The sequence below is a fragment of the Canis aureus genome, chromosome X (genome assembly GCF_053574225.1).
Source record: "Canis aureus isolate CA01 chromosome X, VMU_Caureus_v.1.0, whole genome shotgun sequence".
NCBI classification, from domain to species: domain Eukaryota; kingdom Metazoa; phylum Chordata; class Mammalia; order Carnivora; family Canidae; genus Canis; species Canis aureus.
The window spans coordinates 31,455,465-31,467,637 of NC_135649.1; the positions used below are offsets into that span (position 1 = coordinate 31,455,465).

The following is a 12,173-nucleotide window of genomic DNA, read 5'->3' on the forward strand; positions in this document are numbered from 1 at the left end:
CTGTTGCATTTAACAAACTTGGGTAAAATGTATAAATTTAAATAACTTGGAGTAAAGGTGTGATTTATTAAGCACTTCACAGCAATTTTGTCAGAACTTTTTATTAGAATCTTATACGTTGTATTTTATTATTTAACATAGGTAAAGATGTTTTTGAGGCCTTCTATAAGAAAGATTTAGCCAAGCGCCTGTTAGTGGGGAAGAGTGCATCTGTAGATGCTGAAAAATCAATGCTGTCCAAACTTAAACATGGTATGATTGTCATTTTTTCTATCCTTCTTTGATTTCTGAGGGAAAATATTAGCTTAAGTTTTACTACTTAATTGCCTCTTTCATTAATTGTTGTTCATATGATGAAAATGTAAATTGAGTAAGCTCATGAGGTTTCCAACCTATTGTACATAACCAGAGCTTTTGCAGTTTTTTAAAAAATAAAGCATTGTTCTTGGTTTTATTACTTGTATAAATATTTTTCATTTATCTTATGCCTAAATAGTAGATAAGGTTACTACAGGATTAAAGAGTATGACTCTGAATTAGTGGGGCATACACTTTGGGGTAAGGATTTTTTCATTCTTATGAATAGTTACAGATCATATCTTACACTGAAGCAAGTTTTACATTTCATGTTTTCAATTTTCAATTCTCTGTTTTCACCATTTTAAAATATTATAAATGTATAAACATCTTTAATAGAATGTGGAGCTGCTTTCACCAGCAAACTTGAAGGAATGTTTAAAGACATGGAACTTTCTAAAGACATCATGATTCAGTTCAAACAGGTAAAAGTGAGTTAAACTCTTACTTAATTTCTCAAACTTAAGTATATTTAGTTATTTTCTTACTATGATTCGCACTGAAGAGGATAAGTAGAAACTTATATTTGTTGTAAATACATCATAGAAGCTTAGATGATACTCATTAGAGGAAAAAAAATCAAAGAAATATAAGTATATTTGACCTATTTCAAAATTCATGCCCAGTATGCATACCTAAGGTAACAAAAAAAAATGTATTGACTGAAGTCAGGACAAGAAAAACTGTAGCTAGATAGTGAGAACAGGGCTTTCTCTAGTATCTAATCACTGTTGGTGATTTGTATATTCAAAGCTGGCAGTGGGGAGGGAGGAGAGGCGGTAGAATGATTGTATAAGGTCTTTGAGGACATTGAGAGTAAGAAGCTAGATCCATAGTTTAGCAGATATCGGTAGAAGGTGATTTTGAAATATTTAAGAGCATAGGTAATAGTGATAGCAAATTAGATTTTCCTCTCAGGGTTTTAGTAATGACTTCTTTACCACTATATTGCCATGGTAGGAACTGAGAGTGAGAAAAGATCAGTAGAGTCATGGTCCTATAGTAGTGACAGAATAGAGTTTATCTGCTTTGCCCTTTCCCCCTCTTCTTCCTTCCCCACTTCGGGTAACCCCCTGCAAACAGGCAGTGGAGCAAGTTAAAAATTGGAGACTTGGGCTCGCTGGTGGGGTGAGGAATGGGGGTTGCTACAAGGTGTTCCAAGCCACATAGGGGTCCCCAAAGATGGGGACTGCAGGTGGTAGGGGGAAAAGAATGGAGATGAGATTCTACTTAAAACAGCCCAGCCATAAGTGAGAAATGATCTAAGTCAATAATGCCTCTAACAAGGTCACGTGATCCTTGTATGCCATTGTAATAAAATGTTAATTAGTACATTTAATACAGGCTTCATTTATAGTCTTTTTATAACAGTTGCCTTTTATTTTGAAGATGGTCAGTGTTTGCATGTAATTTTATAATGGGGAACTTCTTGAATGGGTTGTTGTTATGACATGAAATGTATGCACTTTTATTTTTAAAATTTTAAGTTTGTGTGTTGATCTTATTATAGTATATGCAGAACCAGAATGTACCTGGGAATATTGAATTAACTGTGAATATCCTGACAATGGGTTATTGGCCAACATATGTGCCTATGGAAGTCCATTTACCACCAGAGGTAAGAGTTGCTGTTCAGGACTTGAGTTATAAGCATAGAAATATATAAAGCTTCTAATTTGTTTGTCTTTGAAAAATACTTTCTAAAAGTTTGCATCAGTAAGCACACCAACACCAAATTCTCTTTTAATATTTTGCTCTTTTTTTTATATTACTCTTGTACTCGTATCATTAGAGCATAGCTAATGATGTCAAGTTTCTGGATTCAGGGCCAATTTCCCTGACTCTTCTTTTAGTTCTCCAGATTTTACCCATCATTCTGCCCAGCTCTCAGAAATTTTTACTCATATATCACTTGGAGGTTGGATTTCTGAGTGAATGGACTTGAGTAAATCCATCCTAACTTTTGGGGAAATGTCTTTAAACTCAGGACTGAAGCTTAGAAAGGAGGTTAAGGCTAGAGATAGATATTGAAAATCCTTGGTGGAGATGATCATGGAAGCCAAGGGGTAGAGTTTCACTCATTAAGAGGAAGAATATGGAAATAGGAAGAAAAGGCCTGAGACAGAACTTTGGAAAAGGTTCACATTTGGCGGATGGTAGGAAGAGGAACTTGTGAAGGAAACCAACGAAGAAGCAATAGTGAAATAAAGAAACCAGTATGGTTTAGAGGCACAAAAGCCACTGGAGGTGAATGTTTCAAAAGAGAGGATGTTTAAATATTGTAGAGAGATCAAAGAGTATCAAAACTGATAAATGCCATTAGATTTGGTAGTTGGGAGATCATTACATCAAAGTAATCATTGGAGCTACTGGATATAAAAAACTGATATTAAAAACTTCCAGACATTATTATACATGAAGTAAATATAAAGAATGGTGAAAGTGATTCTGGGCACAGAGCTTAAATAAAGCTGTATTTTTTAATTTACTATAGATGGTAAAACTTCAGGAGATTTTCAAGACATTTTACCTAGGCAAACATAGTGGCAGGAAACTTCAGTGGCAGTCAACCCTAGGACACTGTGTGCTAAAGGCAGAATTTAAAGAGGTAAGTAGATGTTCCTCAAACTTAGTTTTCATCTTCATCTTTGATGTGGAGGTCATCCTTTCTTCCCTTTACAATTTTTTTTATTTGAGTGTAGTTGACCTACAATGTTACGTTAGTTTCACATGTGCAACATAGTGATTCAACTTCGCTATACATTATGGTATGCTCACCAAGAGGTCATTTCTCTTAACTTGAAGGTTTAAGTTGTTTATAATACATGGCAGAGTCACTGCTTATCACAGCTTTGTGTGTATTTTAAGAATGTGGTCCTTCATGATTGAATTGGCCCTGCTGCAAAACCAAAAACCAATAATCCTTTTTCTGCCACCATTTCCCCACCTGTGGACGCAGAATTCCTGTTGCCATTTCTTGACAGGAAACTTCTTGTTGCTGGGAGCTAGAGAATAGAGTGGGCGTAAAGGAGAACAGTTCCCATATCTAATTTCAAAAATCCCTACAGCTTTTGTGACTAATTTGAATCTAACAAGTTGAAAATGCATTTGAAATAGTGATTTCTTGCTGCTTATGAAAAATAATCTATAATGACACATAAGCTGAGTTATTAATTTTCATTACTTTGTTCTGTTTTAATTATAAGGCTTAAAAAAAAGACCTGTAGAAAGGTCACCCAGTCCTTCTTCCTATTTTAGGTAGGATCACACCTAAACCCTACACCAAACATACTTGCTTTTCTGGATAATGTTAATCCGTGTTCCTGAATCCACTAATTGAAAAATGTTTTTCCTGTTAAAGATTAATTATTTGACTAATTTTCATGTATTTTTAAAAAATGATGGCTAAATACTGCTGTTTTTCCAACAGGGCAAAAAAGAACTCCAGGTCTCTCTTTTTCAAACCCTGGTGCTGCTAATGTTTAATGAGGGAGAGGAGTTCAGTTTAGAAGAGATCAAACAGGCTACCGGAATAGGTTTGTGTTTGAATCAATTAGCAAGCATTATTCAATGTCTGCTATGTGCATTCCACTAGGTTAAGAGCTTTGGGGGATACAGAGGAATAATCCCTCTCCTCAGCACTCATAATCATGGGAGAAGGGGGAAATGACATTTGTAATAAGTTCACAGCCTATAAGTACCAATCTGTGGGTGCTGTGAGTGTATTAGGAGTTCAGTGAAGCAAGAGATGTCTGTGGGCTGGCATAATTGGGAAATCCTTCATGAAGGAGGTGATATTTGAGGTGAGTCTTCAAGTTTTAGTTAGGGAGATGGCATAAGCTGCCAGGGGAGATAGTGTGAGAAAAGGCTTGGTGCTTAGGAATGAGCACGGTGTGGGCAGGAGTCATAAAGTATTTAACTGCAGTATTAAATAGTGAGATACAAAGCTAGATAGGTAAGATGAATAGAGCCTGATCATGGAGAGTCTTACAAATCTAGCAAATGAAACCTACATTGTAGGGTCTCAAGTGTGAGACATAATGGAAGTGGCTTATTTGGACAACTTTCCTGGAATCAGTAGACAATAGGGCAGTTTGGAGGATGAAGAGATGCCAGTCCAGCAGCTAATGGGGTAATTCAGTCATAAAATGATAAGGGGCTTACTTTAGAATGAGGCCAATGAGAATGGAGAAGAGGCATCTCTAAGGAAGCAACTACTAGGCACATGAAGGATGAAGGGAAAGGAACAGTTAAAAGATGATTCCAGGGTTTCTCACCGGAGTAGACTGGTAGTTTCAGGGCTAACCATTGGAAAGAGGACACAGGGATCCCTGGGTGGCGCAGCGGTTTGGCGCCTGCCTTTGGCCCAGGGCGCGATCCTGGAGACCCGGAATCGAATCCCACATCGGGCTCCCGGTGCATGGAGCCTGCTTCTCCCTCTGCCTATGTCTCTGCCTCTCTCTCTCTCTCTGTGACTATCATAAATAAATAAAAATTAAAAAAAAAAAAAAAAGGAAAGAGGACACAGTCTTATGGGGGAGATTCTGAATTAAACTCTGGACATATTGGAGTTGATGAAACAACCAGGTGGAGAGGTGTCTTTTAAATGTGGGATTAGAAGGAAATGAGATGTCATTTCTGATTATTAGGTAGTTATCCACAAGGAATAACTGAAGCCTTTAGAGGACCACAGGGGGGAAAAAACATTGAATAGGACAAAGAGGAAGTCGTTGATGATCCTGGGGGAAAAAAGAAACTTTTAATAGAGTGATGGGGTAGGAGTAGATTGAGGTGAATGTAGTGATTTGTGTTGATGAACTGGTTGGTAACAACTAATCCACTATTTCTTCTTCAGAGGATGGAGAATTAAGGAGAACACTGCAGTCACTGGCCTGTGGCAAAGCTAGAGTTCTGGCAAAAAATCCAAAGGGCAAAGATATTGAAGATGGTGACAAGTTCATTTGTAATGATGATTTTAAACACAAACTTTTCAGGATAAAAATCAATCAAATCCAGATGAAAGAAACGGTATCTCTTTTGCATTCTTCTTGTTCTGATGTACTGGATTTGTATGTGTTCATATTAAAAATTTATAAAGAAGATTTTATGCCCGTACTACTACCACTAACATTTTCTGTACCTGTATCTAGTTCAGTATATTTTGGTACTTGATCTTGAAATTTTGGGGGGAAAGGGGAGTACACACAGTTGGGCCTGAGACTCAAGATAGTTTTATATCCTGCTTTTTTTGCTTGACATTAAATCTTTAGAATTTTCCATGCCATTAAATATCTTCATAAAATGGCAGATGGCCACAGTGTTCTTTTACATGGCTTTTATAATTTATTTAACCAATGCCTGTTGGGTGATTAAATTAATTTCTTAGTATTTTAAAAACTGCAAGAAACATCTTTGTACCTAAATCTTAATCTCTCTGAGACTTCCTTTATAATAAGTTCATGAAAGTACTTCTTTGGGGTTAAAGAATATGAGCATTTTAAGAGTCTTAAAAATGATTTCGTATTGTGTTCCAGAAAGACTGGACCAATTTACACTCCATCTAGCAGTAAGAATGCCTGTCTTAATGGTGCCCTTGCCAGCACTAAAGATTATATTTTCTTTTTTAAATCTTTGCCAACTTGCTGAGTGAAAACTCTGAATGATTTAGTTAGTATCTCTGATTAACAGTGAAGTTTTTGTTTGTTTTTTGCTATTTGAATTTGTAAGAGACTTTTATTACAGAAAAACAACTGCAGCATTTCCTGAAACCATTTGGTTTCGATTCCAAAGGTTTCATGCAGTACATGAGGAAAAGTGTTAATATGGGATAGAGGTCAGTATCTCAAACAAGTTCCTGTCTTACTCACATCAAAGGTGTGATATTCCCTTAGAAGATTACTGTGTTCTTGTAGAACATTTATGCTGTATCAGAAAGAAATTGACTGCAAAAAGCCCAAACTATGCTTTTAATGTAAGTGCTAAAGATGAACATTTTTGCTTTAGCATTAAAATTGGGAAACTATCTCCTAAAACACCTAAATTTCTGTTAGTCTTGAAAAATATAATCACTAACACTGCATTTCTGATTTATGTATTAATAAAATAAGAATTAAGTTTTAAAAAGTTTGACTCTAGTTAGCTAGTACCATACTTTAAGTGAGAGATAGAGTCCATCTTTGCAGATAAGCTAATGTCTTGCAGAAATCTGGTCAGTAACCCTTGTGACACATTTAGAAGATTTTGAAGACAAAGTAAAAGAAAATGGTAAATTTTCCATCAGCCTTATCTACTTCTAAAAAGGCACCTTTAAGTGGTATTTTTCTATTAACTAATATTGACATTACTTCATTGTACAGGACAATATAATTAGGACAGAAAGGAGTTGTTGTAGGTTTTTTTTCTGTCATCATCTGTGTTTATAAGGTTTCTTTAATTCAATATATTTAAATCGTTATAGTGTATCATGTCCCTAAAATGTAGTTTGGTTAAGCAACCAAGTTTTTTTTTTTTTTTAATAATAAATTTATTTTTTTATTGGTGTTCAATTTGCCAACATACAGAATAACACCCAGTGCTCATCCCGTCAAGTGCGCCCCTCAGTGCCCACCACCCAGTCACCCCCACCCCCCGCCCTCCTCCCCTTCTACCACCCTTAGTTCATTTCCCAGAGTTAGGAGTCTCTCATGTTCTGTCTCCCTTTCTGATATTTCCCACACATTTCTCCTGCCTTCCCCTCTATTCCCTTTCACTATTATTTATATTCCCCAAATGAATGAGGCCATATAATGTTTGTCCTTCTCCGATTGACTTATTTCACTCAGCATAATACCCTCCAGTTCCATCTATGTCGATGCAAATGGCCAGTATTTGTCATTTCTAATGGATGAGTAATATTCCATTGTATACATAAACTACATCTACTTTATCCATTCATCTTTCGATGGACACCGAGGCTCCTTCCACAGTTTGGCTATTGTGGCCATTGCTGCTAGAAACATCGGGGTGCAGGTGTCCCAGCGTTTCATTTAAGCAACCAAGTTTCACTTCAGGTACAGTTTCTAAGTTTAAAAACTTTTTTGTTAGGTTGAGGAACAAGCGAGCACTACAGAAAGAGTATTTCAAGACAGACAGTATCAAATTGATGCTGCAATTGTTCGAATTATGAAGATGAGAAAGACACTTAGCCACAATCTCCTTGTTTCAGAAGTGTACAACCAGCTGAAATTTCCAGTAAAGGTAGGTACTTTTGTATTTTTGAATTGAGCTTGTTATATATAAAAGAACACATTAGATTTTCAGACATGAATTTTAAAAACATAAAGCCTTAAGACCATTAGGAGGGATAAAATTTTTCATTTCTCATGCTCATGTATATGATCCTCCCCTACCCCAAAAAACCCTTCGTTTAGTATATGTGGGTAGCTGTGACAAAGGGGAAAACTCTAAGGGCTCTTATACCTGAAAGTTAGCTGTTAAATGAGTGTGAAATTTTCAGGTTCATTCACAGTATTTCCTTTGAGCTTTGTTATTTTTGTTATTTTTTTCTTTTTGAAATACCTTGGTATTTTGACAGATTTGGTTATTTTAAGTTAAATCTTCTGTTTAGTTAGCTTATGTAAGTGTCCATTAAAAACTTTATACAGATAATTAGCCATCAGGCATCTTCTGGAAAAAGTTTAGCAATTGTTCTGACGACTGAAATTGGTCATTAAATGGACATGCTCCAGTGTAAATGTCCAATAATAAAGTGGCTTAGGTAATGTGTTTTACTGGCCTGTTTTCTAGGGTGTTTTTTAGAAGATTCCCAACCCCTTGTGATGATAAACACTCTGTAGAGTTTGGATAGACCCTTGGCTCTTGAGGTTCTCAGGAGCTTTGGGCTTAGGTTAAATCGCTTCACCTTGTTTTGTAAAATGGGGATGATAATAGTACTTGCATTACCTCATAGGTTTATTGTGAGGTTTAATGAGATAATGATCTATGTATAAAACTTAGCACTGGGCCTGGCATAATAAGTGTTCATTAGCTGTTAATGCTAATAAGGCAGGCTTTCTCTCTTCTCCAAACCTAATACTTCCTTCTCATTACCACAGTCTTACCTTGATGCTCTCTACCTTACAACTATTTGACCTCCAGCCAAAGAGATCACTGATGCTAAGGCAGTTAGAGGATCACTATAATAAATATTGGTTTTTGGCTGCCCTATCAAACTGCTTTCGCTCTTTACCCTTCTCAAATCAAGTGGCCATTTTACACTATCTGAAAAACTATTAGCAAGATATATTTTCTTTTATAGGCTAAATACAAAAGACTGAAATTTTGTCATCCAAGAGCTAAGAATGCAATCATGAGAACAAGTTACAGGCTTTCTCAATTTTTCAACCACAAGTAGGATTCAAAAATCCAAATTGTTTATAGTAGGTAACAGGTAAATCTTACATGAAACCTGAAATACAGAGATCTGAATTATGGGCTACTACACTTATCAGACCATTTGCTGTAGTATTCTTGTAATTGGTGTTTTCTGTAATATATTTTTTATCTTAATTTATAAGAATGCAACTGACTTTGAGAACTAGCTTTTGCCCAATTTAGGGTCTACTTATCCTCTCAAACTCTCTTGGCAAAACTAAATAGCATTCTGTTTTCCTGAACTATAATATGTTCCACATGTGAAGTTATGATAAGTTAGTCTTTTGTATTTTTGCAGAGAATAGCTGATTCTCAAAAGACCTCTCTAAGATAGAAAAGTAATAAGATGTGACAGTATATGTATAGTATAAAACATTTCTTAATCTGGTTTTATTTTCATTATACCTTTTCTTTTTAAAAAATAAGGAGATTAAATTCATTCAATCAGTATGCAAAAACTTCTTTTTTTAATGGGGTATTGGTACATGGGCTTGAGCCAGTGATTATAAGGTTTGCACTGAAAATTTGCCTTCTCTTACAGCCTGCTGATCTTAAGAAGAGAATAGAATCCTTAATTGATCGGGATTACATGGAAAGAGATAAAGAAAATCCAAACCAATACAATTATATTGCATAAAACCTTGGCCTCCGAGTATTTGGTATCATATGCAAGTAGCCAGTGGATAAACTAACCTGTTGATCCTATATTATTTGACTTCTTTTATACTACCAATGACCAAATGAAGTGTAATGGAAATAGTTGAGTCGACTTTTTCAGTGGTTAACATGCCCATATAAAGAGTTAATACTTAACCTTTAAGAAGAATGTTGTTGAACTCTTTGCATGTTATTTAGTATGATGTGCAGAAAATTCTTAAGAAAGTACCTGGTCTTCATGATTCCTCTTTGGAACTGGGGAAGAGGTCCTATGGCTATTAAAAAAGGAGGGGGGGTTCTTATACACCATTAATTATGAAGCAAAAGGTTTATTTGCTTAAAATGTCATTTAAAGATACTTAAACTGCATGCAAACTTTATTTACTGTACAGAGTTCTGGATGTATTTATCAAATAGAAAAACCACCCTGGACTTGGTTGTTCACCTGTTTTGTGATTTCCCTTGAAAAGAAAAATAAGTTGTCATAGCTATTGATATTTTACTAAGTAATGTTCTGTTACACTGAAAGGGATGTTTTAAAAAAACTTATTTGGAAACAAGTTTTCAAGTAGAGGGACAGTTGCATATGTAATCTCTTGTATATACACATCCTTAGATGTTCTATTTATGACCATAGGATGTGTGTATATGGCTTAGCCCTGAGTGTACTGTTCTGATTAACAGGTACTTATAAAAATAGCTGAAATAGAAAATTGCTGATCAACCGTACTAGAAGAACATGGTAGGAGAGAAAAATCCAACTCTTCATATTAAAAATGAATACAATATGAACATTGCAAAAGAGACCAAAACCCACGTGTTTTGTAAATTTTTACAAGGCAAAAGTTCATCAACTAGTTTTCAACTTCCTTTAGACTTTAATGTTGTTTGGACAGTTTTGTCTTTAACTTGGACCAATTGCTAGATTGTTACAGGCTTCCTAGGATTTAGCATTCCTCTTTTTTCTACCAAAGTTTTGGGAAGCACCCCAACTCTGCATTTTGCTAAATAAACCTTTCATCCTTCTGACTTCCTAAAGACCTAGATATAAAGGTTCTCCTTTATTTTCCCACATACCCTCTAGTTGGGAAATTCAAAATCCGTATTATGCCGATCTTATTCCTTTCAAAGTCTCTTGAAGAGTTCTCATAGCCACTGGACATCTACTTTTCAGGGGAATGTCCTAGGATTGTTCATACGTAGAAAATAGCAAAAGTATTGTTACTCTAATTGGTAATGTGAGTAAAAAAAAGGCTTCTCTTTAGCATCAGTGGGGGGGGGTTGTTTGTTTCTGTGGTTTTGGTGGTTGGGTTTTTTGTTTTGTTTTGTTTTGTTTTTGTTTTTGTTTTGCTTCCTGGTTTGTTTTTCCTTGAAAGGTAATCGATCTTGGAGGAGAAGCAGAAAATTTTGTCCGGGTTTTTAAAAATCAGAATTGCTTTGATGCTTTTGGCAACAGTATATTTCCTTGACTATTTGGAGCCATTAGGAAGAATATCTAGGTCTTAACCGTCAACTGAGGAGACTTTTGGCTCCTTTGTCTACCATTGATTGTTTTCTTGAATTCTCAAGACCTTTAACCAGCTATTATTAAAAAAAGCTGCCTGTTTTCTCTCTCTGATTGCATTAACTTGCACACTGTTAACAATATGTGGTATTTAGAATGCCTTCCTAATTCTTTTTGAGCAGCCATTGCCTATATTTTCTGAGCTTCTCCCTGGTTTCCTTGCATGAGCTCATCTGACAAGGAAATGCAGCTATTTTGTTTGTCCTCTCTCCATACTGGACCATTTATGTCAGTGTTCTAATTCATCCTGATGGTCTCTGAGATACACAGACTATTCCACAAGACTCAATAGTTACTCTTAAGAAATTTTTAGATAGAATTGGTCCCTGTTAGGAGGAGACTCTCGGTGTCACTTTTGTTATCTTGAAAGCTGGTCCCTTCCCTGAGGCTCTTAATTTTTTGAAAACTTGATGCTGTTTCAACTGAAAAATTGGCAAGAATACTAAAAAAAACAAGTTGAGGGGAGCTGTTTAAGAAATTGAAAAGTAATTGCAAACAACATTGGATAATTGTGACTTTCAGTTGTTCTGTATCAGTTAAATTTTTGTGCTCTTTTCCCTGTGTACGTGGTGGTTCTATTTTTCTCCAATAAAACTTTTATTTAAAAAAAGTTTCTGGAGAAGATCTTTAAAATTTCAAATATTTTGAGAAAGTTATGAAACCACAGAACTTTAAGTCTTCCTTATGATTTAATGAATTCACATCTGTCAATTTTGGTGGTTTGGTGATAATGCTATAGGAATGTGTGGGAGGGTTTTGGTATAGGGTGAATAGAATTCCCAGGAATTCTCAAGGTGAGTATTCTCAAATGTCATATTTTAGAAAAATCAAGTACAGGTATAAACACTGATTCAAATGCTCAAAAGTCAAGTAGTTTCATAAAGTCGATGTGAAACTAGATTTACATTGAGGGAAGAATAAAAGATTAAATGCTTTTGTTTTAGTAATGGCAGTTGATCTTCCTTTTCTATTAATATGAGTTCTGGGCCATATATACTCTCACTGTAAGGTGTACAGTCAAGGACCTTAACAAGCCAGAAATCAAGTTTTTTTGAACCCAGTTCCTGAGTCTGTGGAACAGTCTTATTAACATGATGTCTAGCCATACTCTTGAAAATTCTTACCTTGTACTTGTGTGTACAGTTCAGGAAATCAGTTTATTCTGTTTAGGCATCTGGGTCTC

At 35.5% G+C, this 12,173-nt stretch overlaps 1 protein-coding gene across 7 annotated transcripts in view; it reads left to right on the forward strand.

Moving 5' to 3' along the window:
• Window positions 1-9,858, forward strand: part of CUL4B (cullin 4B) — a 46,061-nt gene extending 36,203 nt beyond the window's left edge. For 3 of the 7 annotated variants that reach the window (XM_077888639.1, XM_077888640.1, XM_077888643.1), the window contains 8 exons: window positions 142-252; window positions 697-788; window positions 1,868-1,975; window positions 2,852-2,965; window positions 3,788-3,893; window positions 5,213-5,385; window positions 7,441-7,593; window positions 9,311-9,858. In XM_077888639.1, coding sequence (XP_077744765.1) covers window positions 142-252; window positions 697-788; window positions 1,868-1,975; window positions 2,852-2,965; window positions 3,788-3,893; window positions 5,213-5,385; window positions 7,441-7,593; window positions 9,311-9,406 — 953 coding nt within the window. In that variant the 3' untranslated portion in view covers window positions 9,407-9,858. Of the gene's footprint in view, window positions 1-141; window positions 253-696; window positions 789-1,867; window positions 1,976-2,851; window positions 2,980-3,787; window positions 3,894-5,212; window positions 5,386-7,440; window positions 7,594-9,310 lie in introns of those variants that run through there. The other 4 variants (XM_077888638.1, XM_077888642.1, XM_077888644.1 and 1 more) reach the window with 2 other exon arrangements.
• The last annotated feature ends 2,315 nt before the right edge of the window (window positions 9,859-12,173 follow it).